The sequence below is a fragment of the Apiospora hydei genome (genome assembly GCF_038363865.1).
Source record: "Apiospora hydei strain CBS 114990 chromosome Unknown utg000004l_segment0_segment0, whole genome shotgun sequence".
In the NCBI taxonomy this organism is placed as follows: domain Eukaryota; kingdom Fungi; phylum Ascomycota; class Sordariomycetes; order Amphisphaeriales; family Apiosporaceae; genus Apiospora; species Apiospora hydei.
The window spans coordinates 3,421,819-3,449,574 of NW_027117363.1; the positions used below are offsets into that span (position 1 = coordinate 3,421,819).

The 27,756-nt window shown below is 53.4% G+C and overlaps 5 protein-coding genes across 5 annotated transcripts; 3 read left to right on the forward strand and 2 right to left on the reverse strand.

Moving 5' to 3' along the window:
* Positions 1-709: 709 nt before the first annotated feature.
* On the forward strand, positions 710-1,652 carry PG997_003610 (uncharacterized protein; the record flags this gene model as incomplete). The annotated part of the gene is made up of 3 exons (XM_066807925.1): positions 710-722; positions 1,144-1,379; positions 1,446-1,652. 3 exons carry the CDS (start codon positions 710-712, stop codon positions 1,650-1,652), a joined length of 456 nt encoding a protein of 151 aa, XP_066671543.1.
* Positions 1,653-2,119: 467 nt separating this feature from the next.
* On the forward strand, positions 2,120-4,039 carry PG997_003611 (uncharacterized protein; the record flags this gene model as incomplete). The annotated part of the gene is made up of 1 exon (XM_066807926.1): positions 2,120-4,039. The coding sequence occupies one exon, from the start codon at positions 2,120-2,122 to the stop codon at positions 4,037-4,039; it is 1,920 nt and encodes a 639-aa protein (XP_066671544.1).
* Positions 4,040-5,327: 1,288 nt separating this feature from the next.
* PG997_003612 (binuclear zinc transcription factor) lies at positions 5,328-8,428 on the reverse strand (the record flags this gene model as incomplete). The annotated part of the gene is made up of 7 exons (XM_066807927.1): positions 5,328-6,401; positions 6,470-6,955; positions 7,010-7,131; positions 7,272-7,337; positions 7,396-7,727; positions 7,786-8,110; positions 8,206-8,428. 7 exons carry the CDS (start codon positions 8,426-8,428, stop codon positions 5,328-5,330), a joined length of 2,628 nt encoding a protein of 875 aa, XP_066671545.1.
* Positions 8,429-14,786: 6,358 nt separating this feature from the next.
* PG997_003613 (homeobox domain-containing protein) lies at positions 14,787-16,160 on the reverse strand (the record flags this gene model as incomplete). Its single annotated transcript, XM_066807928.1, has 5 exons — positions 14,787-15,052; positions 15,111-15,514; positions 15,561-15,726; positions 15,792-15,963; positions 16,074-16,160. 5 exons carry the CDS (start codon positions 16,158-16,160, stop codon positions 14,787-14,789), a joined length of 1,095 nt encoding a protein of 364 aa, XP_066671546.1.
* Positions 16,161-23,851: 7,691 nt separating this feature from the next.
* Positions 23,852-24,286, forward strand: PG997_003614 (uncharacterized protein; the record flags this gene model as incomplete). The annotated part of the gene is made up of 1 exon (XM_066807929.1): positions 23,852-24,286. One exon carries the CDS (start codon positions 23,852-23,854, stop codon positions 24,284-24,286), a length of 435 nt encoding a protein of 144 aa, XP_066671547.1.
* Positions 24,287-27,756: the final 3,470 nt, after the last annotated feature.

Sequence of the window (27,756 nt, forward strand, 5' to 3'; positions counted from 1 at the left end):
GTGCGACTTCACGGAGGTCTGCGCTACGAGATGTGGCATTGAAGTCATAAGTCAAAATGGCAATTGATGATACATCAGGACAATATGACCAATTGCATCAGTGGATGGGCTGCCCCTTTGTACGCCCACTCTTGCACGTCGAGTGCGTGTTACCAAATCGGTGGAAGATGTCTATGTAGACAGGCTTTGTTAATGCCGCTACATATGTCTTCCCAAAATAAGCTGTCGGACTTATGTACACATAGACTAGTAGACGTTGGGCGATTACGCCGCCCCAAAAGGGGCAGTTTCAGGGGATTGGCATCGTCTAGGCTACGAGGGCAAACTTTCCACCTCCGGGTTGAGCTGGTTTTTAGCGAACCAATGGGCAACTCGCGGCTGGCTCGAATAGGAGGTGGTTATGACGTGCAGTGGCGTGGGGTGAGGAGGGGAAGAGGGGGGAAATATCTCTGATAGTTGATGAGGAATGCGTACATGGCGTCTTTCGGCTAGCTGGCCTGTATCCCTCGATACGAGACAAACGGAGCTGGGGCGCGGCTACGACGTTGGTGACGACTTGTTGTAAACAAAGCTGTTACGCCAATGCGTCAGCAGTTGTTAAGATCACGTTGGTTTGACATGTCGGACGTGTTCACACGCGTATGTAGTGGCTGGACTACCAGCTTGGGGTAGCGGGTTCGAGGCCGATAGAGTTGTCGCTACTTTCACCATGTGGCACGCGAGTGTGTGATTGGTGTTGACTTAGATGCATAGTAGTATATACATACTTGGTAGGCCATCTCTCGAGTTAGCTGAGTACGGCCGCCTGGCTCTATTATAGTTGGAGGCGCCGGTGTGATATTGGATGGGTGTAATTCGTAGCACTCGGCCCCTGATCAGTAATGCTGCACGATGCGTTCGCATAGGTTGCCGGAGTTGGTAGCTGACACCACAGGCTGGCTGGTTTTCCATATTGATGCGTGTATGGAGGGCAGCCTCATTTCATCATTCGTCTGCTCCCTCGCCCCTCGCCGTACTTCAAAGTACCGTCCCGAACGGGTGGATGTCCGGCAAGATCCAATGGATGTATCCGACTTATCTTGGATCCACTATGCACCTAATCTGGGCACACCACCTTTTGCCTTTTGCCACCACACACCACAGTACATACCACTACCCGAGACATCCACCAGGGGCCAGCGCTGGCCGAGCTGGGCAGAGAGATCAGCAAGCAATCGAGCATTTCTGGCTTGTTGTATCCCCTTACCACACTTGACACTGTAGTTCTAGAAGCTGACCGGAGACGGAGAGGGGGTAGAGATTGGCAGATTGAGTTCTGGAAGGCCGCTCAAGCTTCGACGATCCCGGTCGGCTTCCTGATCCTGGGCCCCGATGCTACTGTACGACATAGGCCTCTTCACCAGATTCCTGGTCGGACCATTCTACCATGTACCATCTAGCGATAGCCGCATGGATGCACCCTAGCAGACCCAGCAATCAACCACCAGCCTATCGCCCTTGATCGTGATCACGCGCCGCCTCTTTTTTTCTTTCTCTTTCTTGTCCCCCTCCACGCCCTGCTGTGGCTCCTGCCACCTGCTGCTGCTGCTGCTGCTGCTGCTGCCGCTGCTGCTCCTCTTCTTCCTCCTCCTGCTCCCTCTTCGTTCGTCTGATAGCCAGCACCCAGTCTCGTACGACTCTCCCAGCCAGACCACTGCGCCCAGGCCATTTCGTCCCTCCCCGCTCCGATCCCGCATTGCACAACAGACCACACCACAGTGGCCACCGCTGGCACCACAACCTAATCAATCCCATCCACGCCCACATTTTCTCCAATTCTTTTGAGCGAGGTCTAGACGTCAAAGTCGTGTGTGCGTGAGTGTGTGTTGTGCATGCATCAGACCTGCCTGCTCCAACGTTATTCGCCGTGATGCTCGATGGGTTTGGCTCCTTTGTCCACTGGCGCCTGTTTTCAACTTTTATAGGGTAAAGGCAAAACCCACACTAGCACTTGTTGTTGCTGGCTTGCTTGGTGTGTGTGTGTGCGCGCGCCACTGCGAAAGCTCGCCCATAATAAGGACCAGCCATACATATAACCAACATCCCAGAGAACCTCAGGACAAAAAGAGAAGGATTGACAATGGACGATGCCACCACCCTCGCCTCGGACCTCCTCCACAAGCTCGGCGACCTTGAGCAAAAGGTCCAGGACCACCGCCAGGAAATGGCCACCGAATTCCAGCGGTACTCTCGCTCGCTCTTGGAGAATGCGACAGATCATGTCTCGGTCCAGGTCGAGCATGCGATAAGGGACTCCCTTCACAACTACCCGGCCATCAGCCCTGCCTTTGACCAGGCCAATCCCATCCAAAACAACACCACTTGCCGCGCCCACGACTCCAAGTCCGCTGCCACCGCCGATCGTTCGAAACGCAACAAAGGCTCCCCGCCGCCAATTCTACCCCATACATCCGGCACCCCGGCTCCAGATGAGAGCCCTAGAAGCCCCCATGCCCGGGAACGCGAGTTCCACGGGCTCTTTACGCCCAGCTATCTGACCTTGCTGGGCGCAGAGAACTCCAACAGCCGAGACACTCTGTCACCACCCACTTCACCGCCTGCGCTGCCGCACAGCCCCCAGATCCAGGAGTCAGCGACGCCTTCACCCACCAAGGCCGACCAGAACTCGCTTCCCTCATTGGCTGCGGCGATTGATACTCGACCTACTCCAACTCGGCGCCCTACCCAGGACACCGTCTCGTCAAACACGTCTGACGATAGTTCCGTGAGAAACCGCAGGAGCGCCCTCCGCCGGTCCTCAAGTTCATCCACCAACAAGACGCAAAGCCCCCGCCGTGTGCGGTTTGAGGTCGAAGGGGGTGAGGTTCTGCCCACAATGTCGCCGCCCACGTCACCTCGTTTTGTGGAACACTTACCGTCCCCCCTGGGGATTCCAGAATCCGGCGACGAGGCGCATAACTCGGGCACCATCGTTGAGGAAGATGAAGATAGCGTTAGTCTACTAGGCAGCTCACCTCCGAGCCTTCCAAAGAAAGTATCCAGTACAGATCGACTGAAGGCTTTGGCGAGAACGTCGAACGAAGATACTTCTCAATGGGCCGTGGTTGGCGATTCACAGGATGCGGACGACGATGACGATATGTTGGTCATGGGGGGTCTAAAGCCAAGACCCGCCAAGTCGCAACATAAGACGACAACCTCTGTGGGAACAGGTGGATATGCGGACCAACCTAACATATCACAGCCACCGAAGCTTGGGGATAAAGACGGTGAATCCAAAGAGAAGAATGTAGAGCAAGAAGAGGAGACCGACGAAGAAGAGGACGATGATGTACTCGCGATGCCTGCATTAAGCTCGTTTAAGGGGAGGAAGAAGTTCTCTCCACTTCAGCCATCTCCACTTTCAGAGACCATCCCCAAGACGCAGACGCCAACCCCAACCATAACCCGGCAGGACAGCGCATCAAGTGAGCCACTAGTTTTGCACAGCAATAGCGATGGCCACGCAGAGGAAGAAGAGATGTTTGACTGGGACTCCGATGAGACTGAACCGACGTCCAGGTCAAAACGGAACGGGAATGTAAAGGAGCCGAAGAAGTACCTCGAGGAGGAGGAGGAAGAAGTCAATGGACAGGAAGCGGCTTCAATGGAAGAATCTGAGAATGACAAATCTCCAGTTACTCTGTTTGCAACGTCCCCTGCAGTATCCATACAGAAACCTAACTCCATTGCCACCCCGCAAGCGTCAACGCCATCTCGAACTTCGGCAGCCTCAATAGGTTCTTTTAGAGGGCGTCCGTTCAGCATGTCTAGCGTCAAAGACAGCGAAGTGATTCGGAGAGCATCGGAGCTGGGGAACATGAACTCCTTTGTCGGAAGCGTTGATGGGCGCAGTGGCCTAGACGAGTCATCTAGCTATCGACCGGCACGTGGACAATTCAGCGGCACTCCGAAAAGCTTCAGCGAGCGGCTCATGATGGAGGATCTCATCGAGGCACACGAAGGCTCGGCAGATGCGAAACCCGGCAAGTCGAATTAGCAGTCTCCTTTTTGGGCATAGCTCATTCTGCCGAGAGCTGTATAATAGTGGCATTTGTCCTTATGGGTGCGATATATGCATCATCCGACTGCATAGGATTGGCAGATGCCTGGTTGGAGTGTGCATTGGAATGGCTCTCTCAATGGCTACTAAGTCACACTGGGACCTTCTTGTTCTTGACGGGCGAGGTCAGCAGACGGGACTTGGACGGGTTCGAGTCTACAGGACCAGGCATAACGAAATCCAACCGCGGTAATGGTCTGGTTTGGCTTGACACTGCGCAGCAAAACATGCAGGCAAGCTCTAACGACATCTGGCCATCATTCGAGAGCATGGGTACTACCTAGAAGCACCAGACTGCAGCATCACTCTGTCACCGTCGCCTTTTGGGAGGAGTTCGAAAAGCGTGATTACTTGTATCCTCGAGGTTGGACTCGTCCACCATCTGGAACCTGACGTTATCCTACGAAGCGCAGTGCCGAATTGTTTTCGGTACAGGTCCCGTATGCGGGCTCGTTTAATCACGATTAATTCGTAATACATAATTGAGATCGCATTGTTCGTGCACAAATTGCTTTGTTTTGTTTACTTGTCCCGTGTTTTGTTCATTGTCCAGAGCTGGGCATGGCTTGGATGGTCCGATATGGTGAATTCAAATAACTGGAGTGTAATGTGAGACAAGGAGACGGGTTGATCGACCATGTGTGCTTCTGCTCCTTTAATCTATCCTTCCAGTATGGCAAGGACCAGACCGTGAGCATAGGATCGAGCCCCTGAAGGGATGGGAGATCCAATGGTTTGACTCCCTCTCAAGCCAAGCGGCACAAACAGAGACAGGCCATGCGATCTACCGAATGAAAAACACCAACGCTCTGTCTTCACATTTATCCGGTTGGGCTTGGGAGGTCTGCGAGGGGTTAATCTTATCAAGACTGCGTGTATCGCCGTATTGCTTGTTGAATGCATGTAGCAAAGTCTGGTAGAGAAGAGAAGAATATGATAGGATAGGAGCTGAAGCTTCCCGAATCTATACATTGTTGTAGTTGAGAAGCGTTGTATTCATGTCCCTTAAACAAGGGCAGGCAAGCATCATCCACCCGGTGTGCTCCCGGCCCAGCCATCCATCAAGGGGCATCTACATATAATACAAACAAACGATGAACCAAGTTCTACCATCATTCAACTAGCCTACTTCTTTTCATCGATTTCCTACCGTGCTTTTCCCCTTTCCAAAACGCCACGCTCATGCATATAAAATCACAATGAAACCAAACACTCCCCCCGTCATCTAATCCGTGGCATTCGCAGTATCGGCGGCGACGCCGGTCCCCGTGCCCCAGTCGATTTGGTCCGTCATCCCCAAGAAGTTCCACGAGGCCACGTCCGTCGTCGAAGCGCCAGGGGCCACCCCGTTCTGGAACTGAGAGTACATGCAATGGCCTGCCATCTCCCACGTCGAAACGCCCCCTGGCAGAGTCGGTCCATGTTCTGGTCCTGTGGTGTTAAGTGTACTCGGCATTCGGCGGCTTCCGATAATTGTAGGGCCCAGGGTTATGCCGCCACTGTTTGTCCTGGAGGAGGAGGAAGATGTTGTTTGCGTAGGACCAGCCACAGATGGCGAATTCGTCCGGTGCGGGAGCGAAGGCATCGGGAATAACGATTGTGTGCACGAGTTTGGGCCGTTGCCCTGTAGGCTAGGGGCTTCGAGGTTAAGGTCCTGAGGTCGGCAGCTTTCTGTCGCCGCACTGTTCATATTCGAGTCGGGCGGTGTCGAGTTCGACGAGAAGGACTCGGGGTACCCAAGGGATCCGCTCTGGGCCCAGAGAGGACTTCCGTCATCCAAGTCTGATGTCCCCTCTGTCGGGGATCTGTCCGGGGCTTGACGTTTCCGCTTGTGACTCGCGTGGTCGCCCGGAATCGACTGGACTATCTCGCGTACGGTGTCCCTGACGCCTCCATTGAGACACGCAACACCACAATCGCCCGAGAGCCCGGGGCTTTTGCCCATCATCCCCGCGGTCGGTTTCCTGGGTGGAACTTTTCCAGGGACCGGCGGTGTCTCGTGGTGTCGGGACACTGAAGAACGAACCACCAAGGGGATGTGGCAATCGCCATTGGCAAAATGAGAGGGCAGATCACTCAACTTTGGGATCTTCACGTAGCTCTCGAGGTGGTTGCATTCGATATCTGCTGCCACCTGCCTAAGGAATGCGCGGGTGATGTAGTGATCCTGAGACAGTTCGGACATAGTCGAGACGATGTAATTGAGATTATCTACCGCCCCGGACACCCCCGTCTCTTTGCAGTGATATATGTACACGGATGCTGCAGAGTACAAAGACAGAGCGGCAAGGGCTGTTTTCTGGATTATAAGCGTCAGCGGCTATAGCCAAGGGGGAACCAGCTGGACTTGGCTAGGGGTTCACTTACCGGGTGCGATTTGGTAGTGTTGATGGTCTTCATGATGTTGACGATTTCTTGGGCTGCCGTGAGAAGTCGTGTGTGGCTGGCCTTCTTGAGGTGATTTGGGAGCTTGTGTTTATCGATCTTATCAATGGCCGCGTGATGCAAGCAGATGATGGATGCATGAAGATTGAGATTGGTGTGGACGGCCGTACGATCACGGTAGTTGTCAGGAAGCCGGAACCCCTCGGGAAGAAACATGAAAGCACTTGAAAGCGTGCTGTCCAGATCGCGATGCCTTGTCCAGTATCTTCCAAATTCGTAGTTCTCTGGGAAGTCGTCCGGCCTCGGCCGGTGGACGTGCTTGAGGATCTCGTTGAAAAAGTGGCATATGACCACCGAACTGGCGAAGCTGCTGTATGGGTACCCCTTGAGAGCTTCATTGAGTGTACAGGATTCTGCCTCCTCGCCGTTACGGAACGCTGCTTCAGAGCATGGAAGATGCGTAGTTACCTGCGTATTCTGTATTAGTTGGGAAGACAGCAACGTCAGCACTGTGCAGCTTACTTCACTCGGGTCTACGAAGGTAGGCCATCCGGTCGATATACTGCAGTGACTATCAAGACAGAAGATTCCCCAGAAGGTGCGTCTTCTCTCTTCCAGGTCTATCCAATCCTTGGGTGGGAGAACTGTTACGGGCGGTTTAGTTACATGTGATCAGCTGCAGTAGCCTTTGAAGCTGTGGAGTGTTTTTGGTTCTTGTGTAACTCATGCACTGGATCCAATGACACTTGAAAAAGGGGATGGGTTTGTACGTGGTGATACTCACTTGCTGGTGGCATTTCGCCGGGGGGACAATCAAGTCGTTGCAATCCCATCATCTCGGCAAGTCGCACTGCACGAGCAATGCTCATGGCTGCCCTCGTGAACATCATTGTTTTGGCTTCACATACTGCAATACAAGCCCATGCCTGGGCATGTCTCACTGTGAGAAAATGTTCGCCATGCCCCTAATATGAAATCAGTACACAAAACCTGGCGTTGAGGCAGTTGGTTAGCATGGCTGACCTTCATCTCATCTGCCTCGGCGTACTGTCTCGCTCGTTGGTAGAACACATCGCGCGAGGCACTGTATTTATTATTCTCAATAGCGGCGATGGCCCAGATGGCATACTGCAGACACATGGGCGGCTTCATATGAGGCGGCGAGTAGAACTCTTGCAAGTACCGCTGTTGATTGAGAATAGGGATGGTTTCAGACTGGCGCTGGAAGAAGGTCTGGTGGCTGCGAACGGATGAGTTGAGCACAATCATCTTCGGACCAGACTTGGAGTGTAACTTACAGCTCTTCCATAACCTCGAAAGGGGGAGTTGGCTCAGAAATACCCAGGCCAAGGAGTTCACCTCCGAAGAAGTCGCTGGCAGTACCGAACTCACCAGTAGGCTCTGCAGAGAAGTTGAAGGAGTACATGTTGCATGCATCTCCTGATGTGGAAGTAGGGGGGATATTGTAGTCCATCCCCTGAAAGAAGACATCGTCGGACTGCGACTGTGATACTTCAGGAAAGCCGAACTCAGCAATAGCTTCGTCGAACTTCTCTTTCTCTGCTTTTTCTGGGCTTGACGTCTTTTCAGTCCCAACGTCCTTGAGGAGAATCTCAACCTGAGCTTTATATTTCGCATGTATATTGTCAGATGGGCTTGAGTATTGAACCACGCCTTGATTCATGGGAGGATTCGGGCTCCGGAGTAAGTCCACCTACCCAAACGAGCTTCTAACTCTTTGACATTCCGGCGCTTAAAGGCCGGCTTCCTCCTTGATTCGGGGTAGACACAGTCCCCTTTGACGCGGACACAGCGAGAGCAGGCCGGCTTCACCCGATTGCACTTGAGCTTGCGGGCACGGCAAGTGACACAAGCCAGGGCCTCTGTTGTTTGCTCATGGCAATCAGGGGTGTCATCACCAACGACGATTGGTGGAGGCATTGCTTAGTCAGGCTCGGCACGTTGCTTGGTGGGCGAGATAGATATATCAGATGCTCAACCTCGAGGCCGGGGAGCGCATGGGAGGAGAGCGAAGGAAAGAAAGAAAAATCGAGAATAGTCAGCGTCACAAATTCACATGGATACGTCGTGTCTCTATTGCTGTCGTTGTCATTGTCAACCTCGTCTGCTACTGTGGCTTACTTTTCATGCTGTTAGGCAGCAACTGTCTCCTGAATGGCTTGGGCTGCTTACCTAATGGCCTCGGACAGATTGAAAATGCTCAGACGGCGTGATTTTGGCCCGAAGGCCGACCATCTGATAATCTGATAAGCGATCGATGACGGCTTGATGTCATCAATTGGCTTCATGCACTTACTACTTCTATGTATGTTTTTCTATCTGTTTACACTGATACCAACCATTGAGAACCGATAGTGAGGTTCAAAACGGCGAGAAGGTATGCAACATGCACAGATACTCAATCGGAGCAGGCTGCCGAGCTTGCTTGTTGATTGGTCCCTGCAGGAGTCTACTCTCGGGCGGTTCGGTTCAGTCTCATCTCAGTGCCTTACCTGCCTGTACCTCATAGTCTTGACAACGACCAGCCCCAAGCTGTGAACACAGATTGGCCTTCCCTCCCGCTGGCCCGGGTGCGTTCCCACGATGCCACTGCCGTTCAGAATTGCCGTAGACCAACACTGGGGATTTGGATACAGCACAGTAAGCACTGCACTGCACTGAAAGGGCCGTCTCTTGGTTTAGTGGGTTTCAGGGCCGCACGGGTTCGCTGGTGGGTGGTGCAGTTGGTGGTTGGCTCGCTGTCACTTTTATTTCTTCTTCCTTCGTTCACAGTTCATCATAGACGCACCAAGAAATTGATTGGATTAGTGGGTGACTTCAAACGGTCCAAACCGATTTTCATCGGATGTCGATCATTCAATGGATTGATCTCTTGCCCGATTGTTCACGTTGCTGCCGGCACACACCGTTGGTGACGCATGCGCGATACGGGTACCTAGTCTGTTGTGTATAAATTGCATCCCACCTTGGGCCGGCCAATGACTGCCCAAAGTTGGGCCAGCCCAGTGCAAGCGGGCTGGGCGGAGAGCGTGAGGACGCCGCCGGCAATGCGATGGCCTGCAGGAGCTATTTAGTGTCGTTATTTCATCGTATTAGGCGGGTGTGATAGGTGACAGTTATCCTAGCAGCCTAGGTATGTAAGCCCTGTAAGCCCAGTCAGTACATACCTGCTAAGTTGGTTGTAAAAAGAATTAGGTAGGTAAGTATTGTAGGTACAGTAGGTACAGTAGGTAAGTAGGTACTGTAGGCAGGTACTGTATGGGCACCTAAGTGTACGACGGGGTGTAGGCCAATCAAACGGGAAAAGACAGTACACGATCTCTCTTACCTGTCACCTTCGGAGAATTTCAATCGATGCTACTGTATTTATGACAGGGTTATCCGTTGTTTCGCTGGGCGGTCCATCCCCCCGAGACTCGACCAAGGACCCAGACGGGGGAATCAGTCCCGAACGAACGACCAGGGATCTTTTGTTCGGTCCTTGTCGACCAGCCTTCCCTTCCGTCCTTATCCTCCTCCCCAGCACGCCAGGCCCTGCACCTGCGAGTGCATGCCGACGACACAGACCTCCCTGCTCGGCAGGCTGCCAGCCCGACCGGGACTTGGAGGGGGGAAGAGGGGGCTTCAAAATTGGAATTGATCTAGCGGCCGGGATGGGTGATCTTGGTGAAACTGTCACGCTTGTTGGCTCGCCTCTTCTAGACTGCGGCCCTAGGCTGGCAGGCTGGTGAGCAGGGGTAGACGTCACCGAGGATACCGCCGATGCGCACTACTGCTAGTTGGCAGCAGTAGCATGTCGACCTTTCTACAATTGGGCAACCACATACAGTGCACACTGCATACTACTGCCATTACTCCTATTACTACTTACTACTACACCCGCATCTGCCAGTTGTCGACGCGAAGGGCTGGAAAGGAGAGAAAGGGGAGAAGGAAAGTGAAAAGGGGACAAGACCGAAAGGGACCTTCCGAGCAACCGAGCTAAGAGGCTTGGAAGGGAAAAGAATGTTATCAAATACATGTAGATCCCTATTCGAGCCAATGCCGGTGCCAGTCAAGCTCCTACAGGCACTATCCCGGCCTGAGCAATACAGTAGGTGAAGATGAAGACGGAAAAGAAGAAATATTACAGTGCGTACTCCACACACGAACCCTGCCTCGCCATCTCTAAATGGGGCCCGGCGTTCAAAAGTGCATCCGTTCACTTCTATCACAAATCAGAATCAATATGCATACAAACCTACCCAACCGTTATGATCACGTTGGAGGGGGGCGACAGACAGCCGTTGCAACAGAGCGAGCGAGCGAGAGAGAAAAAAAACGACCGGGTCGAGGTTGCAACGCCGACATGGTTCCTGCTGCACCTAAGTGTGGCTGTAGGCTGCGCATTCCCGCCATAACTAGCACACATCCGTTTCAAGACGCATGAGGGGGTGGTTACGGGCGAAGAGACTCGGTCAACGGGGCCGCCTCTACCCAGAGTCTAGACCCTATGGCTAGACTTACTCAAATATTCGTTCACTGCTTCTTCTTCTCCTCCTCCTCGTGTTTCACCCGGGAACAGGAGAGGGCAAAGAAGAATGGGAAGAATAAGAATAAGAGAGCAACTAATGTCGACAGGGACATGGCGGGTCGTGTTTAACCCTTGTCACTTGACAGTCTCCGTTCTTGACGACAGGGTGCCGGGGCAAGTGATCGGAGGCTTGGGTATGATTCCTGAGGGGAGATCGTTTTATTGACGGGGTCCTCTGTCTTGTCAAGTTTTGCTTTCTTTCGACGACGCGTGCTATTGACCAGCGTCAGTGTCGTACTTCAGGAGACCGGCTGGCTCCTATCCCCTTTCCGGATCGATGCCTGCCCTGGCACAAAAGAGGCTGACCCCCTCGGCTTTTAGGGTTCATGCCTGCTGCTGCTCAGATGAGGCGTTTGTTGCCCCGTCATGTATGTAGCTACCCAGTTAGCGAGCTTTGCGCGGCATTGCTACCCTACCTTGGTACCGGCGCCCATATCCATCAAAGAAAGTAAGATACCCGAGCCCACGTACAGATGAGTTTTTGATCGAAGTGCGTCTCCTGCGACTCCGGGCTGCTGCCAAGAGTGGCTCTCCCCTCCCCTGGAACCAGAGAGATTGGGTCGGATCGACTGCATACATATGTGAGATGTCAGACCACCCTCCCATCGTGACCCAGATCCATCCATTGCTTGAGAGTGCGCGTACTGATGCTCGGGCAGGGGGCAACCATGTATTATCAAACCACCAGGTTGGCTTTTTCCTTGACAGTGCCGTCCCAAAGCCGATCAACGTTGGGAGAACCCGCGAACCTGTTGGCCTGAACTCACAGAGGGAGCAAAGTTCGGCATATGTTCCGAGCAGCTGTGCAAGGTTTCGCAAGCCAGGACCAATCGTCGTGGGCAAGAAGAAGGGGCAGGTTAGATTGGCTAGCTACATGGCTAGGCCCCTATACGCCGATCAAAACAGCATCGGTAGCAGCAGCAGCCGCAGCCGTAGCCTGACGGCTGAAATCTAAATGCATTCCAATATGTGTCCAGCTCTCCGTCTCCCTGCGGAGGGTGGGCCAAGCGAAGAGAGGTAGGTGGGAAGTTAGAGAAGTGCTCGCGCCCCCATTATACTTTTGAGTGCGGCTCCGCCAGACGCCGAGCCGTATGCTTCCCCGAGGTAAGGGAGAGCTTGCTGATGTTGCTGAAAGGCTGGATGGACTAGATGATGGGTCAGTGAGCGGACAAACACGGACGAAGCCAAACCAATACGAACACGCCCTCCATCTCTCTTGGAACTGGGTGTAGCGCTAGCATGGCCACCCCTTTATCGCCGTGATGCTTGGGCCGCGGAGCGGGTGCAAAGTTGAGTTGAGTGAGTGCGTGACACATTTGTCAACCGAGACATCCATCATCTATCACCGTATTTCAGTTCCTTGACAGCTCCTTTCAAGTACGTCTTCTCACGTCATCTTGCTGTGAAACACTCACCCTTTACCTCCCCGGTGAAGAGGGGGGGCGGTATTATACTTGCACATCTGCATAGCACTTAAACCCCCAAGAAGGGTGAGGACTGTCAGGGTATTGGTTCTGCAAGCCGTGTCGGTCATAAATTCAATTAGCATCTTGCAGGGCCGGTATTGACAATCTCCCTCCCATACCATACCCGCCACACATGTAAGCAGTCAACGTCAGGGCTCCTCCTCAACAACAACAATGGGGAGGGGACTTCATGGCGATCTCTCCTCGTTGATTTGCCAGCTGCGTCACTTTGTCTGGCCATGCAGCGACACCACTTCATCCTGTACCTGATGGCCTCGCCCCTTTCGGCTTGACGGGAAGTATACACACAGACACACGCTCCCCCGTCTTAGTCTGCTGTCTAGAAATCAGATGATGGGAATCCTCTCTCCCCCTGAAGCTTCTCATTGTGTGTGACACAGTATGTGTAGGTAGTCAATGTCCAGGAATCAATCTACACCCAGTCAAGTATATACGTACTAGCATTATGTAAGTAAGTAGGCAAATGAGTGGTGCGTGAGCGAATGAGTTAAGTAAGTGGAAGTGGTTTTTACCGCCACCCACCACCATTATTATCCATCCCAGCCTCCCCATCTGCAGCCGTAACGCCGCCGCAACGGTGGTGCATTAGATCAGCTCCCAAGAGGCGTGTGAGACCCGGTGGTGACCTGCAGAAGGCAGAAGAGAGAGAGAGAGAGAGCAGCCAGGAGAGTTTGGGCTGGCCAAAAGGTTAAGACAGCCACGAACGACCGAAGCAGCAACGCCGTAGAAATGAACTTCTGCTCATTTGGGAAGAGGTCCCTCCTCAACCAGTCACCGTTCCAACCGACACCTGACACCCCAACTTGGTTGTCAAAGCCCATTCGAGCTCTCTCGTTCGAGTAGCCAGGTGAGACCCTTGGAAGTTTAAACCGAAGTAAGATGGTGCTAGCACCAAACCAGTTTGTCCGAAAAGAACGGACGGACGGGCTGGGCTGCGTCCAGACTGGGCCGAAGGCCGGATTGAGATGGTTATTGGGTGCGGCTGGACAGGGCCTTCGAGTCGTTGTTGTTGTTGATGATTATGATGATGATGCTGAATGGAATTTCCGGCGGTAAAGCTTGCTTACACTTGCACTCGCACTGGTCGAGGGAGGGCTGGACGACCATGACACCATCTCTACTTACGAAAGAGACTTTCCAACAGCAATTCTCTACCCTCGTACCTGCAGATGTGCCCTAACCTGTTCTATCTATCTACGTCGGTGCGATGGACCATAAGGCAAAGCTTGCCCTGGGTGGGTTGCCATGTCCCTGCGCGTACTCTGCTGCCTGTCTCGCCCTGACCTGCCTGTCTCTCCCTGCTTTCTCCATTCGGCCTGATGGTCCCAAGACAGGTCAAACATGTTTGGTAGAAACCCAATCTCGCAAATCTTATTGCGACAGCTGCAGTAGCGCTCGATCCGTCACGGGAAAATGACATCCCAGCTATGAGACCATGGAGAACCATTAGGAGCGGCCCATCCTTCAGTTGGCTACCGATGACGCACCACATGAATCTGAGTGTGGACAGCAGCTTGTTGATGACGCCTTAGGGCGCAAGTTACAGGCTGGCATTCATGTCAATGGCCAAGTTATTGCTACCAAGTCGTAAACGGAGTAGTTTCGGGCTGTCTTTTGACCAGAGATTCATCATGGCAGAATAGAGGGACAATGGGTTCTAGTTGGTTCCTCCTGGCAACCAGTGTAGTACGACGATGGTCATGATGTTATCAGCTTACGATTAATTGGGCTAAGCAACGGACACGAACTTGCAGTGGATGAACAGAAGATTTGCGAATGACTTTCGAATTCACTTAATGGAATCGTTTAGGGGTATAATACTACTACCGAATAAGCCCTGGCTTCGTTTAGTCGCTGGGAACTCGCCCGCTGGTTGCCATGTTGTTCCTCTCTAAAAGAATACACCTCCTCCGGTCCTTCGCTGTGAGCGGTAACGCCCTTCTACACCCGATCCCCTTCCGTATGATGTAAATGTCCCTTATTTTAGCCCACCCCATTTGATAGTTGCGTATACATTGTTGATCCGTTGCAAAATAAAATAAAAAAACATAGCTGAAAATAGCCAGACATAACAGTCGTCGGTTCGTTGCCGGTATCAGGTCGACATGTGCGAGAGATTTTTCGTCCTCGCCGTCTAAAGAATATAAAGTGTGTGTTGTGTAGTAATACATGCCGTAGAAGACAAGAAAGTGCGGCGAGGCGAGGCGAATCGAGGCGGTCAAATGCTTCCACGCTTGAAATGGCTCGAACCCCTTCGACGGGTCATGCCATCTAGCTCGACATCGTCAAAGTTACTAGCTTCGCCGTCGCTTAGTGGGACGCTGTTGTGCTTAGCGCCGTGGTCGTAGTCGGCTCGCTCAGTGGATGGCAGCACCTTGCCATCACCGCCCCGGCCAGACATGGCATCTGATTCGGCACGGGCGTTGTTGATCATCGTCGGCAGTTGACGCCGACGTGCGTTGATGAACCAGTTGGATATTTGGTCTAAAAAAGAGGCAAGATTAGCTTTCGACCGTCGAAAACCCAGCTCTGATCAACTTACTCATCTGCAAACCAGTCTGACGCATCAGGCTTTGCTTCTCGTCCTCAGTTGGGTATGGGTGGTGCAGGTGTGCGACGAACCAAGCACGCAGCTTGTCGGTTGTTTCCTTGGGCAAATTCCCGCGCCGTTTTCGCTGTTTGTTGTCTCCACCCATCCCCATGCCATAGTCGCCCATCCTCATAAACGTATCCTGGAAGTGGTGACCGTACGCTGCCGCCGAGAATGGCGCCCGGTCAAAGGGGTGTATGGATCCAACCGACAAAGACTGTACTCTGGACGGGTGGTAACCTCCGTAGCTATAACTCGGTGCCCTGTATACGGGAGCCGGTGCCTCCATCGAGGGCCCGCTAGGGTGGCCGACCCGGGGTCTCATGGGCTCGTGCATATATTCATCTCCGGATTGACTATGAACCCTGTGCATTGGGGTCGAGTTTCGGTCAAAATCCATACGTGGCAGGCTCGGGAGAGTCGGGCGTGCTTCCATCCGCTCCCGCACCTCCATAGGTGCTGGGGTTTGCATCGAGGGTAGTGCTCCACTCGGCAGATACGGGCTCGTCCTGGTTGATGAAGGCCAGGATTCTTGTGCAGGCCGCGGGATCGAGCGGGACGGAGGGGACTGGTGCATGACCATTGGTGCTCCTGGGTTGGTGTATAGCCGGGGAACTTGACTCGCCCGCTCACCCTCTCTATCGTCCTCAAAAGAAAGCCTTCGCCTTTTGCTGCTGCAGTTGGGAGAGTGTACGTATTCTGGCGGCGTCATGGCACCGGCTGGCCCTGCCACAGGCGAAGTAGTGGATGATGGTGTTCTGGCAGCCCCATCATGCTGGACTCGTAGTTGGAGCTCGGGGAAAGCCTAAGTGTGTGTTAGCGTACGCTATCCTGCCAGAGAAGGACGAGGGTGCAACATGCCTGACGAATAGAGGGTAGTGCTATCTTCTCCATATTGTTCCTTGACTGGTGTACGGGCTCAGCAGAGCGAGCCTCCTGCCACGCGAACTCACGATGAAAACCGGTGTGCTGATGAGGGGCGGGCATAGTGAGCGTAGACATTTTGTAAGTGGTTGGCGAGGAATCCAAATTATGTATCTCTGAAAGTCGTCGTGGGGTATATTCCATGCCCCTAGATAGTCAAGAGTCCTGGAAAGCGGCTCTCGATACCTATTTGGAAGGTGAGTGCGTGTAAACCAGATGGGCCGAGGCAGTATTATACGGGTGCCCGGGTGACAAAGGAGTTCTTACCTCAGACCTGAACCGGCGGCAAGAGAGGGGCTCGAGTGGCGGAGGTACCGTGTGGGTGCAAACTTGGGATTGCCCAGCGTTCAGTTCATCGACTGTTTCCGAAAGCAGACAACAAAAACCAGTAGTCGAGGTTATGGGGTGCCGAGTTGGTGCAGCGTCTTGTCCCAGACGGGGCAAACAATATCAAGCTGAAAGAGAGTGTCGAGTAGAAACAGTATTACTCGGGTGTTGGTGTATAGTAGTATAGTCCCGGGGGGCTTCGAAAACGAATGAGATGCCCTTGTCGTCGAGAAACCAAGCAAAGACGGAAGATGAAGTTGTTCCAAGGGAGGTGAGAAGCATAAGCAAACACCAGCACTCGAAGCAGTTGCAGATGAGCGTCTTTTTGTAAAACGAGAGGAGCTGTGACCTCTGGAGCCGGTCTTGATGCTGTGGATCAACACGCAGACGCACAGATGATGACCCCCAAATAGGCAATGACAGAGAGTTCGAAGACGGAAGGAACAAGCAACGCTCGAGATCCAAATTTTAATATTTTCTAGTCTCAAGACGAACTGACACAAAGACAGCCTCAGACGAGTCCGGTAAAAGGTGGCCAGCTAGAATCTGGGCAAGGAACGGTTGAGGTGAACGGAAACGAAGAGGCGTCTTGAACAAGTAGTAGAGGCTTGGGATGGCTTTTCAATGTTGGAGTTGGGAAAGAAAGCCCCCTTCCGGGTGTGGAGAGACGGTTTTGACGGGGGGAGGGACTAAACCGTAAAGAGCCTGACCATGCGAGGCATGGGACAAGGATGACACTGAACTTCAGAGGAAGTGAGAGAGTAAGGACTACCTAGGGCCAGAGAGTGATCGTCCTCGACTGCTACCACAGACTGTACCTGCTAAAAGTGCAGTACTTCCAGCTGGGAAGGGAAGAGAGAGCGTCGTGGTGTTGCGTGTGAGGGCGAGAGTAAGTACCAGCCAGCGAGGCCAATGAATAACCGCATCCCCACAGACCAAGGCCCCTGATGCCTGTGGCGTTCCCTTTGTGTGGACAACGACAACCGGACTGTTGAGACTTGCCAGGCATATGCTAGGGCAGTCAAGATACCCAAGCGTGGGCATGATTATGGGGCCCAAATCGAGAGTGAGAGGTACTGCAGGGTGTAGCGTGTAGGGTGAGCGAGAGACAGAGACAAAGGTGGAAGTGAGGTAGGTGGGTACGAGACGAGGGGGGTGTGCGTGTGCATCGCTGGGGGTGCCGGCAGAAAAAAAAACTGGCAGACTGGCAGGCAGGCAGACAGACAGACAGACAGACAGACAGACACGGACAGACAGGGCAGAGAGGCGGCCGCTACCTGCCTAGCTGGCTGATCGTGGTGGTAGGTACGGTAGGTACGGTAGATTAGGTACCAGCAGCCAGCATGGAAGTGGACGAAGTGACACGAAGGGCCGCTAGAGAAGTGTAGTATGCAGCAGCAGGGGTGTAGGACCCCGGACCGCGACCGTTCTTGTTCTGATCCAGATGTCCAGATGAAATTGCCCGATGGAAGGATGAAGTTACCGGGGTCGACCCTAGTCAGCGCATTTGTGGGCGGGCTAAGAGAAGTGGGTGTGAGGTGCATGCGTCTTTTCTCCTACACGCTTGGCTTGGACTGACTGGACTGCTTAGGCTTGAATCATTATTTAGCAGCAAAGTGGTGTGTATGCGACTGTGGAATTCCCAATGGCTGTGTGTGGGTGCGTGCGCCTACGCCTACGCCTGTGTGTGTACCTGTTCTAGGCTTTTCCGACGGTTGGTATAGCAGAACACTAAGACTGATTGGGTACGACGAAGGCATGCCCAAAAGCGGTAGGTTACCTTGAGAATACTCCCTGCTACTTACTACTTAAACTACTTGCTGCTGCTGCTGCTGCTAATGCTACAGCACCACAACCATCGTCAAGTCAGGTGCGCAAAGAGGCTAGTCAGGCGCAAGCAGCAGCGATGCATGGTCCCATCATGCTGTGTGCATGTGTGTGTGTGTGTGTGTGTGTGTGTGTGTGTGTGTGTGTGTGTTATTCCCGTTGCACGAATCCCCAAGGGTCGTGGACTGACTGACTGACTGAATGACTACATAATGTACATCACCTTACCTGGCTGGGCTGGGATGAGCGGCGGCGTCTGGGTGTATTAAACGTAGGGATGGGCTGGGAAAAGCAATCCATCCTTACGGGACCGACAACCCGATTGAACAAAGGAACTCCAACTCACTGCAGGCTGCCGAACCCAACAAGAAGGTTTGGTTTTGCCAGCTTCCTCGGTGATGCGAAGCGAAGCAATGCGATGCGATCGATTGGCCAGGTACATGACATTACATTACATGGCTACATGACCTGCTTTGCGGCTTTGCCTGCCTCCAATTACTTGCATGCACACTTTGCCGCAAGGCATGGTAGGCCATGAAAAGATACCGGGCAATTGGTACCAGCAGATGGGAAGATAATTCATTTCCTCTTTCGGTGAGTGGGTGGCAGCGATGGCGTTGTTGGTTCATCTGCTACCCGAGAAATAGACTCGGCAGAAGACGTGATGAGCCAACCTAACATGGCTGCGTGCGTGCGTGCCTGGTGGGATTGGGATGTTGTGTTGTGTGCCTCTCTGGCAGCCAGAGCAAGGTTTGGCTGGCGAGGGCTGTTGTGAGAGTCGATTGACCGTCGTTGTTATTATTGTTGTTGTTGGGACGTCGCTACGGTTGCCCTGCACGGCCAGGGCAAAAGGGCAAAAAGGATCACCATGTGGTGCCGAATCTACACTAACAAATCTTCTTCAGCAAGAACATAGCAGAATGTCTCAGAGGCTGCAGCCGAGCTAGTTGGATGCTGTCTCTGCCTGAACACGGCACACGCACTGCTGGTCTATCTGGCTCCCCGGCGCTCGACAAGAAGATTCCTGTTTGCCGTAGACAGGATGATCGTCCTTGACGTGACTGATCACCTCGGATTTGAGATCTGGCTGTACCTAACCCCCGGCGCATATATTGATCCATTCGAATTCCACCACGCGCCGCTTGGGGCAATCCATATAGGTATGCGCAATTCCACACAAAACAACACAGACTTGCTTTGAACATTTGGCATTCGTGAAGCATCCTGTGGTTTGGGCTGGGAATCAAACGCCTGACACGCACCCGATCTAGCTAGCTGCTATCTTGTAGCACTTGAGGTACTGCCACCGTTTCTTAGGTTGGAGATCCCATTCATATTAGGAGGATTATTACAACGGTACTCATGACTACCGAATGAGACGGTGGCATGTTTCGGCTCTACCACCGGCCGGTGGACGCTAAAAGCCAGCGGCTATATGTGTCCCAAGCAGACGTATAATGACAACCTCCGCCACCGATCAGCCGCCCAAGGCGCGCCAGTCTCTGCCCGTCATTTCGAGAAGTCGAGGCGAGGCGGGATGCGTGCAACTACGTCAGGCCCAGCCAGTACAACGGTAGGACATGGACGGATCGGACAAGAAAGAAGCTTCTCTCCGGGTATCTCTCTATCTCTCTCTGTGACCGTGGCCGAGCAGCAACAAAGAAGCCTATCTGCCTCGCGCGCCACACGGGTTATATTTATGCCCAAGATTTAAGACATGGACGATTGCCCCCGAGGCATTACCTAAAAGTGTCGCCACGGTATCTGCCCGTTTTGCTCCCATCCATGCAAGTTCACCACTCAGAATGGGGACGGTACTTGGGATTCGCATCCCCGTAATGTGATGTCCTTGCCCTGCAACCGTAGGCCGTTTCTACATATCGGCAATGTGCAAATTAACGGAGGGTGACGGAGGGTGACGTTTCGGTGATGGTCCCTGCCGTTTTCCCATGTTTCAGGGCGGCTTCTAGTTTATTAGATAGCTTGGGTAGCGTAGCCGGCCCTTACCTTCTTACTACGCAGACCAAAACGGGAGGTATATGAGTCGAAGCGGGCTATACAGTTGTAAATGTCCGGTATGTTACGATGTAGATAAATGATAACGTAGCTCCAACACGAGGTCGTTTGTTCGCGACCATGACTTGGCGTCACACACACTACGCATCAGAAACTGATCAGAGCGTTGCGGCTATCCGACCAAATTCAGGGTCTACCTAAGAAGAACGATTAGATTGCGCTATGCGCACTTGGCCTCATCAAAGCACCGAACTGGGTGCAAAACACCTGCAGGCCTCGAATCCCTCCGGTTGGATTTGATAGGTGCGGCTTGGAGCCCACTGCATGACAGCAGACAGCTTGGCTGACTACGTACCAACCTACTTATGTAGCTATTGACTTTTGCTTGTCCCGATGCTTGGATTTGAATCAGGACTTGGCCAACCGTCTGCAGGCTCTTGTCTTTAATGTTATTTATACATTTCGGTAACACTCTTTTCTTCTTTTCTCTCATTCCCGTTCTTTCTTTGTTTCTTTTTTGCGGCGGCATGCCGTGATCAGCCAAGCGCAGGTCAGCAGTACACACAAGGTAGGATTGGTTTCTCGTGAATAGAACAAACAAACAAGCAGGGCCAAGCCGTGTTTTAGTGGTTGCCGGTACTGTGGCACAACCCGAGAACAGAGAACAGCAGGCCGTCAGTGCAATTCCATTATGTCTATTGCTTAAACCGTTAGCAGTTTGTTTGCTTTGCTGCTGCGAAGACAGGCAGAGGCAGGCACATGGACCGCAATGAGACAAAGCGCCATGAACTGTGTCGCTTGACGGTTCGACGCTTTCCAGCGGTCGTGGGGATATTGCCACGACACGCCCCCCCAAAGAGACCGGTCTCGTATGTATCGTGATCAGTACGACGCCGCCTCGCAACATGAGATAGATTTAGCACGGCTTATATTTCTGGAAGGGCGGCTGATATAGCATCGAATGGCGATCATCGGACCGGCGTTCCATCGCGGTATCATGCATGCTGGCTCGAAGCTACTCTACCAGCACTTGGATGGCAGATGCCGCAGATCAGGTCCGATTAGCTTATTAGCCTGGCGAAAATCAGAACAGGAACGCCGAGGCTATCGAGGCTTGCGATTGGCTGCGAGATGGCCTGTCATCCATTTCGAACCGTCTTTCTTTTTCGACGGAAACCCTAAAGGCCACGGAGCATCTCCGAGAACGGATGAAGGACTGAAGGTGAAGCATGTCAAAGCGAAGTCAATCACCGTCTTTGCCCCCCTTTTCTTTCTCAGGTACGGCTGCGGAGTAGGAAACAGTCGTTGTTTGGCCCGCTGTATCTTTGGTACGCATGTATGCAGGTAGGTAGCACCGAGGGTTACTAGCCTGTCCCCTCCGATCATCTGGAATTATAGTTGTGTAAGATGACAGTGCGTCGTTTCTCTATCGTTGGTCTACCATCCGGCTGGGGACAGAATCAGTCCTCATACAAATCCCGAGTCAGCAAGGCAGTGTTTCTAGTAGCAGCAGCGGCGGCAGCAGCGGCATGTCAGCGCTCGGATGCAAAACGGAGTACGTATCAAGTCGGCACCGACACTGCCCGCGTTTCTCGACATGCCAACTAACGTCATGTACCCTGTCAAGTCCTTTTGCGTTGGCGATTGCGACATATTCATTCCTAGCCCCCTTTGGAGGTGCTATGATCAGTCGGTCGGCCTACCTGTACCTAAGGTCATTTCCTCCTTTCAGGCAGCCAGCATCGGTGCGGGCGCGGCCTTCTTCTAGACGGCCGGAGTGGCACTCGAGGAGGAGCCATCGGGGCACCTAGTTCTTTTTATAGTAAGAGTAACAACGACTAAATGGTCACGTTTCTATAACGTGCTACATCTTGGAGCCTAAGTAGTAGGTAATATTCCCCTAGGGCAAGATGATCGGTGGGTGGGGGCCTTCGATGGGAGATCTAGCCGCTGTTCCATTTCAAGCCATCCAATCTTCCCGCAGCCCAGCAGCGCCAGTCCAGTAGTAGTGGTAGAACACCCAAAGGCAGCAGAAGCCCAGAAGTAGGCTGGATGGCTGGACGGATTTTGGATCAACACACCGGTGTTGTCGGACAAATCCCGGGCGCCTGTCTAGATGCAACTGCAAACTTTCCACCGAAATGCATGTCTCAAAGCCACTTCAACGTTCGATTCAATCCCCTTCCCGTCAACTTCCTTTTGGAAGGCTACACACGGTGGCGTTATCGATTGTTTTCCATACTAATAAGATGTGTGGATGCAGGTGTGTGCCTGTATGTAAGCTCCGGAACGGTGGCGGTCCCGAACCCTGGCCAGCCTCCGACTATACTGTACTGGAAGGCCCCCAAGTCGCGTCGTGAGTAGCGGTACTTTCGGATGAGATGTTTCTTCTGCGACGAGTTTGAACCGATACTTTACCTTAATTGCCATTGGGCTGATGGGGCCGCGGATGCAGATCAGGTCGAGCCAGAGCAGCCCAAACCGAACGGAACGGAACCACCACAGCGCGATTCGTTGGCGTACAGATGTTTTTTGGTGTAGCTAATGTCCTGTCATCGACCAATATACGTTGTGTCCAGGTACATGTAGGTAGGACAGGACTGAGGTCTTTCTCTACCTAGCTAAGCACTGGAGTATGCACCCTGCGTTTCAGGTACCTCGGCTCACCGAACATAATGCAACGCAAATTCCATACGGTCCAACGGCACGAAATACAGCCCCCGACAATTATCCTCATCGTGGCCTAATGGGCGCGCCGCGATGCGCCATGGTTTCGTCCGTCGCCGGCTCAGGGTCTCTCGGCCGGGGAGGTGGTCATGTCTGCATTTCAAGCAAATCAAATCGGCATCCAAAGGGACCTGGTTTTGGGGCGTGTCATGCTGTTAGTCAGCTTAATACCGGCCCACCGGTTCTCCCCTGGCTGTAGACTACCTATGTAAGCTCTCCCTCCCCCTCCACACACAACCTAGCATGCTGGCTCGGCATCAACATCCCATCTACCGGGCACGCGATCTCCTCGGGGCCAGGAGCGAGGTGCTGCTACCGGTCCTTTGAATGCGGGTGGTCTGGTACTTGCTGCTGTAGATCCTAGCCCGAAGCTGGCGTGATCTCATGGGAACACACCAGCAAGCTCGTCACATCACAGCACACAGCGCCTCTCCCTTGTTGCTCTGTTTGTTCATCCCGCATATTTGGAAGATGCTGCATATGCGCTACCACCCACCCATTAGGCTGGTTGTTTGTCACTTGCTGCCGGCCCTGTCTGTCTGGTTCCTTGCCATCGAAACTGATCATTGCCGCACTACATACTACTACAACAGGGCCTCTTTGCGGATATCAGCCCCCCACCTCCAATCTAGGGAGGAGGCATCGACTGGTACGACTCTACAACAGCACGGCAGCAGCAGCGGCAGACACGGGGGACAGCTAGACCAGGTAAGGGAGATTAATTGCCTACCCAGGCGTACGCGTACGTACGGTGAAAAGCTCGAGCATATACAGAAAGGGCCACGATAAAAGACACGAGGCCATGTAAACCGGCATCGTCTCAATATAATCCAACCTTATTACTGTATAGGTAAAGGGTAGCCTATAACCCTATGTTTAATACTCGTATCGACAGCAACCCGGCATCAAAACAACAACAACACGATACAGTAAAGAAAACGAAGACCAGCTGCACGAGCCGCCCTCGGCCCCGGGCGTTCTGCGCGCGCGATGCTGATGCGCTAGAGGAGAGTTCCCGACCCGCTGCCGCTGCCATCCATCGCATCGGTCAGATCCACGCACCTCCACGCATCTCCACGCACATGGCCCCATCAGCCAAGCCAGATCCGCTTCCCTCCAATCATGGTGCGACTTCCACGGCCCTTCATCCACCTTCTTGGGCCGGAACCTTGTCGGGGCGGTGGATATTGCTGGCGACGCTGGGGCGCACCTACCACCCAGCCATTCGCGACAATTCCTCAAAACGGGAAAGTGGTGGCTCACCCGTCGTTCCCCGTCGCTTCTTCTCCTTGGACCGCCAGCATTAACCATCAAGATCCAACGTCCGCCTCGCCTTGCCTTGCCTTGCCTTACCTTGCCGTACCATCAATTGCCTGCCCGCTGCCCACTGTCCGCCCGCCGCCCACTGTGGCTGCACTGGCAATTAGCCGGAAGCCGCTGCTTGCTTGCTTGCTTGAGCTAGCACAGCATATGCCCAGTTTTCTTTTCATCGTCGGATCCGACTCGGGCTACCTACGGCCAAAGTAAGCATAGATAGAGTTGGCCTGGAATCATCCGTTGACAGCTCGCATCTTTCTCCCTCGCTCCCTCGCTAGCTCTTTCAGCTCGTTTCGGATGCAACACGTCCGGCCTTGTTTGCTTGCTCACTTCGGGGCGGCGAACTGGCCTCTGCCTCCGTCCAGTCTTCGTTTCGTTCATCCGCGAATCATTTGCTCCAGGGGCTCTTCACTGCATGGCCGTTTCTGGTCACAGCTTTGTCTCTTAACGCGATGCGGTGTAGCCGTCAAGTCAACCACCACCAGGAAGGCCAAACCAACCGATGAACTTTCTTTCCAGGAGAGCTGTTTGTCCAACACACACGCGATGACGCAGCCATTCAAGGTCGCAACGCAATGCAACAATCTAGTTTATTATTAATCCGGTAATCCTCAATGCTACCGACAACCCCTGCAGTGGGCGATCTGGAAATTGAGGAGCCGTTCCAATACGGGCTTTGGCCCAGTCCAGCTCCTTGCATCCAACCAGCACCCAGGTGTGGGAACACAGGCACCAATTCTATGGGCAGTGATTGACACCGCACGCACATCGCCAATCTCGCAGGACAACCCGGAATTACAGGGTCTGTAAGAGTTCCGATTCGCAATCATGGCTTCTGATATGACTACATACGTACACGAGTAGGCACAGTTGCCGGGGTCGTCAACCAGTATCTACATGGATGGATGTTGCCGCGCGAAAGGGGCGATGTGTGATGCGCTGATTCGCATCTTACAGTGAAAAGAAACCGAAGGGAAATGTACGCCCCATCGTACCAACGCAATACCGTGGGCCCCATCACATACAGCTAGCGGATCTGGATCCCTGGCACCGGGCAGCTGTGTTCCCCAAGAACACATCCAAAGCATTAACCATGCCACGGTGCTATGCGTCTTGACATGGCCATTCGGGCATGCATCCCCACGGCTGCTTGCGGATGATATGCAGAATTGCACTCCATCCACTACCAGCTGAAAGAAGAAGTTCCCATCCACAAACCAATGGGAGCAGCATAGGCGGCGGCGGCACGCATTGTCGAGCGGGGCTGTTCGCTGCTCCAAGGCAAGCACCCGAGATATGTCAGGTCTTCTGGCCCGACAGATCTAATCATATAGATGCGATATGACTGACTACCAAGTGCTGTCGCTTGCAGTGAGTGGCACCATCACGTCAGCCGTCAATAATGTCTTGGGACCGAGCCGTATGCACAGGTTGTGCGCCGTAGCATAAAAACTTGTCAGTCGTCTCTTCTATCAAGGGGCGCGGGTTCTAGCCAACCAGATGCCTCAATCCGTCCGAACATGTTACGGATTCAGAAGTTTGGAAACACACCAGCACCAGCCAAGCCAAGCCGCAACCGGTATGACAGCAGACTGCCGCTGCGTCTACTGTGGGAGTCGACGGCGAAAACAACAACACCACCACATCGACAAAAGCCGCCAGCCCCCTGGAAACGATGGCTTGGGCGGTGGCATCCTAGCTGCAATATGGTATGCAATATGGCGTTAAGATGACGGTACATATCAAGTAAGTAGCCAGCCAGCGGCTTCGGGTTCGGTTAAGCTGGCCGTTCCCCCCTTTCGTTCTTTTCTTCCCCCTCTAATCTTTCTTTTCCCTCCTTCCCTTTGCTCGGTAGGAGCGCCGGTCCTTTCGCAACGGCCGCTAGACGGAGCCTAGAGACAGACATGCATCCACACATGCATACCGCAGCCATGCTTCTTTGCAACACCTCGTGATGGAAAACGCCACTCTTTCCTTTTTCTGTCGCATGACATGTGTCTTATTCTACCGCATCCGTCCTGGGCACGAATCCGACTCGTCATATTTGATCTCTGGAAGTGGCCGGAGAGATCTGAGGCTGCCGTAGCGTGCATGAAAATATGTACGTCGCGATTCGGGCGGTGGATGCATAATCACGCTGCAGGCCCGGTTCGCCATGGCATCTTCCGTGCAGCCAGCCAGCCCGTCCAGCCCCCAGTCAGTCCAGTCCATGTCAAGCTCACCTGCCCCGGTGCGAATCAGGCCCCGGAAGAGCCTTCCCACCCAGGGTATGCGCATAAGTCCTGTCCCGGTTTTTGTTTAGCAGAGCAAAACCGAAGACTGGACCGAAGCACATCTGTCAGTGCACAGGTAGGTACGTTTGTTCCCCGATCCAGCAGGTCAGGACGAGTCAGGCTGGTCAATCGGTGCACATCGCCTCCGTCAAGACGGGGTCCCATGTCGGATTGATCTCGGCCGTGGCCAGGGACTGACGACCGTTGTCAAATACCGTGCATAGTATGCCACACACACACACACCTACGAGCAACAGCAGCGGGGTATTTTGACGGCCGCCGCCAGGGTAGGAGGGGGTCTGTGTCTGTCTGTGTGTTCTCCATCAACTACTGCGCCATACAAGGCAGGCATGCTGTGCGCTTGGGGGGACAAAGGTGATGCATTCATTAACCTCTGATGTTGACCGGTATCGTATCCCTTGCTTGTGCCAGCTAAACAAACGGCCATGTGTCCTTGTGATAATGGTGCGCCATGATTCCGGGTGCATTTCCCTGAAGTACACGGCTCTTGCGAGCGAAGGGCAAGTCAAGCGGCTGCTTTACTCGACAGCCAGGTCAGCTCTCGCGTGGCGGGTGGGTGAGGGTATAACAGGATAGCCCTGCCTATATCCGAACAGCCTCTTGGTCAGTATTGGCAGCTCACCGGCTGAACCTAGGCACAAATCATTCTCGCCTTGGAATGGGGGTGTGGGTGTGCAGCAAGCAGGCAGGCAGGTAGTATTGTGTGCATCAGTACGGACAAACGCCTCCCTACGACCTGGCGTGTTCATACAGTAGTTTTTGTGTGCAGCGCGGAATTGCATACTACAAAATGACTCAGTGACGGGGGAGCATGTCTTTTGTGGCCTCCATCTTGACGGTGACGATATGTGTACGATGCATGCACGTTCTTTTGGAAACGCAGATTGAGTCGAGTTTTGCCAAGTCTCGATAGACGATCCTGATCAGCCGGCCCTGGTTGGGCGGGGGGTTTTGTCGAAAACTTCCGGGCAGTCAGTGCTTCTGCCCAGGCCCCAGTGTCAGTTGTCAGGGGCAGTGGCAGTGGGCCGACCCTTTTGCTCTCTTCGAGGTTAGGTTGCCAGTTCAGGCTTTGCTGCTGCCAGGCTGCTGCCAGTAGCTAATGCTGATGATGTTGGACCATGATACCACCCTGCTACCCAAGCAACCTGGTATTGCCGGCATTGGCA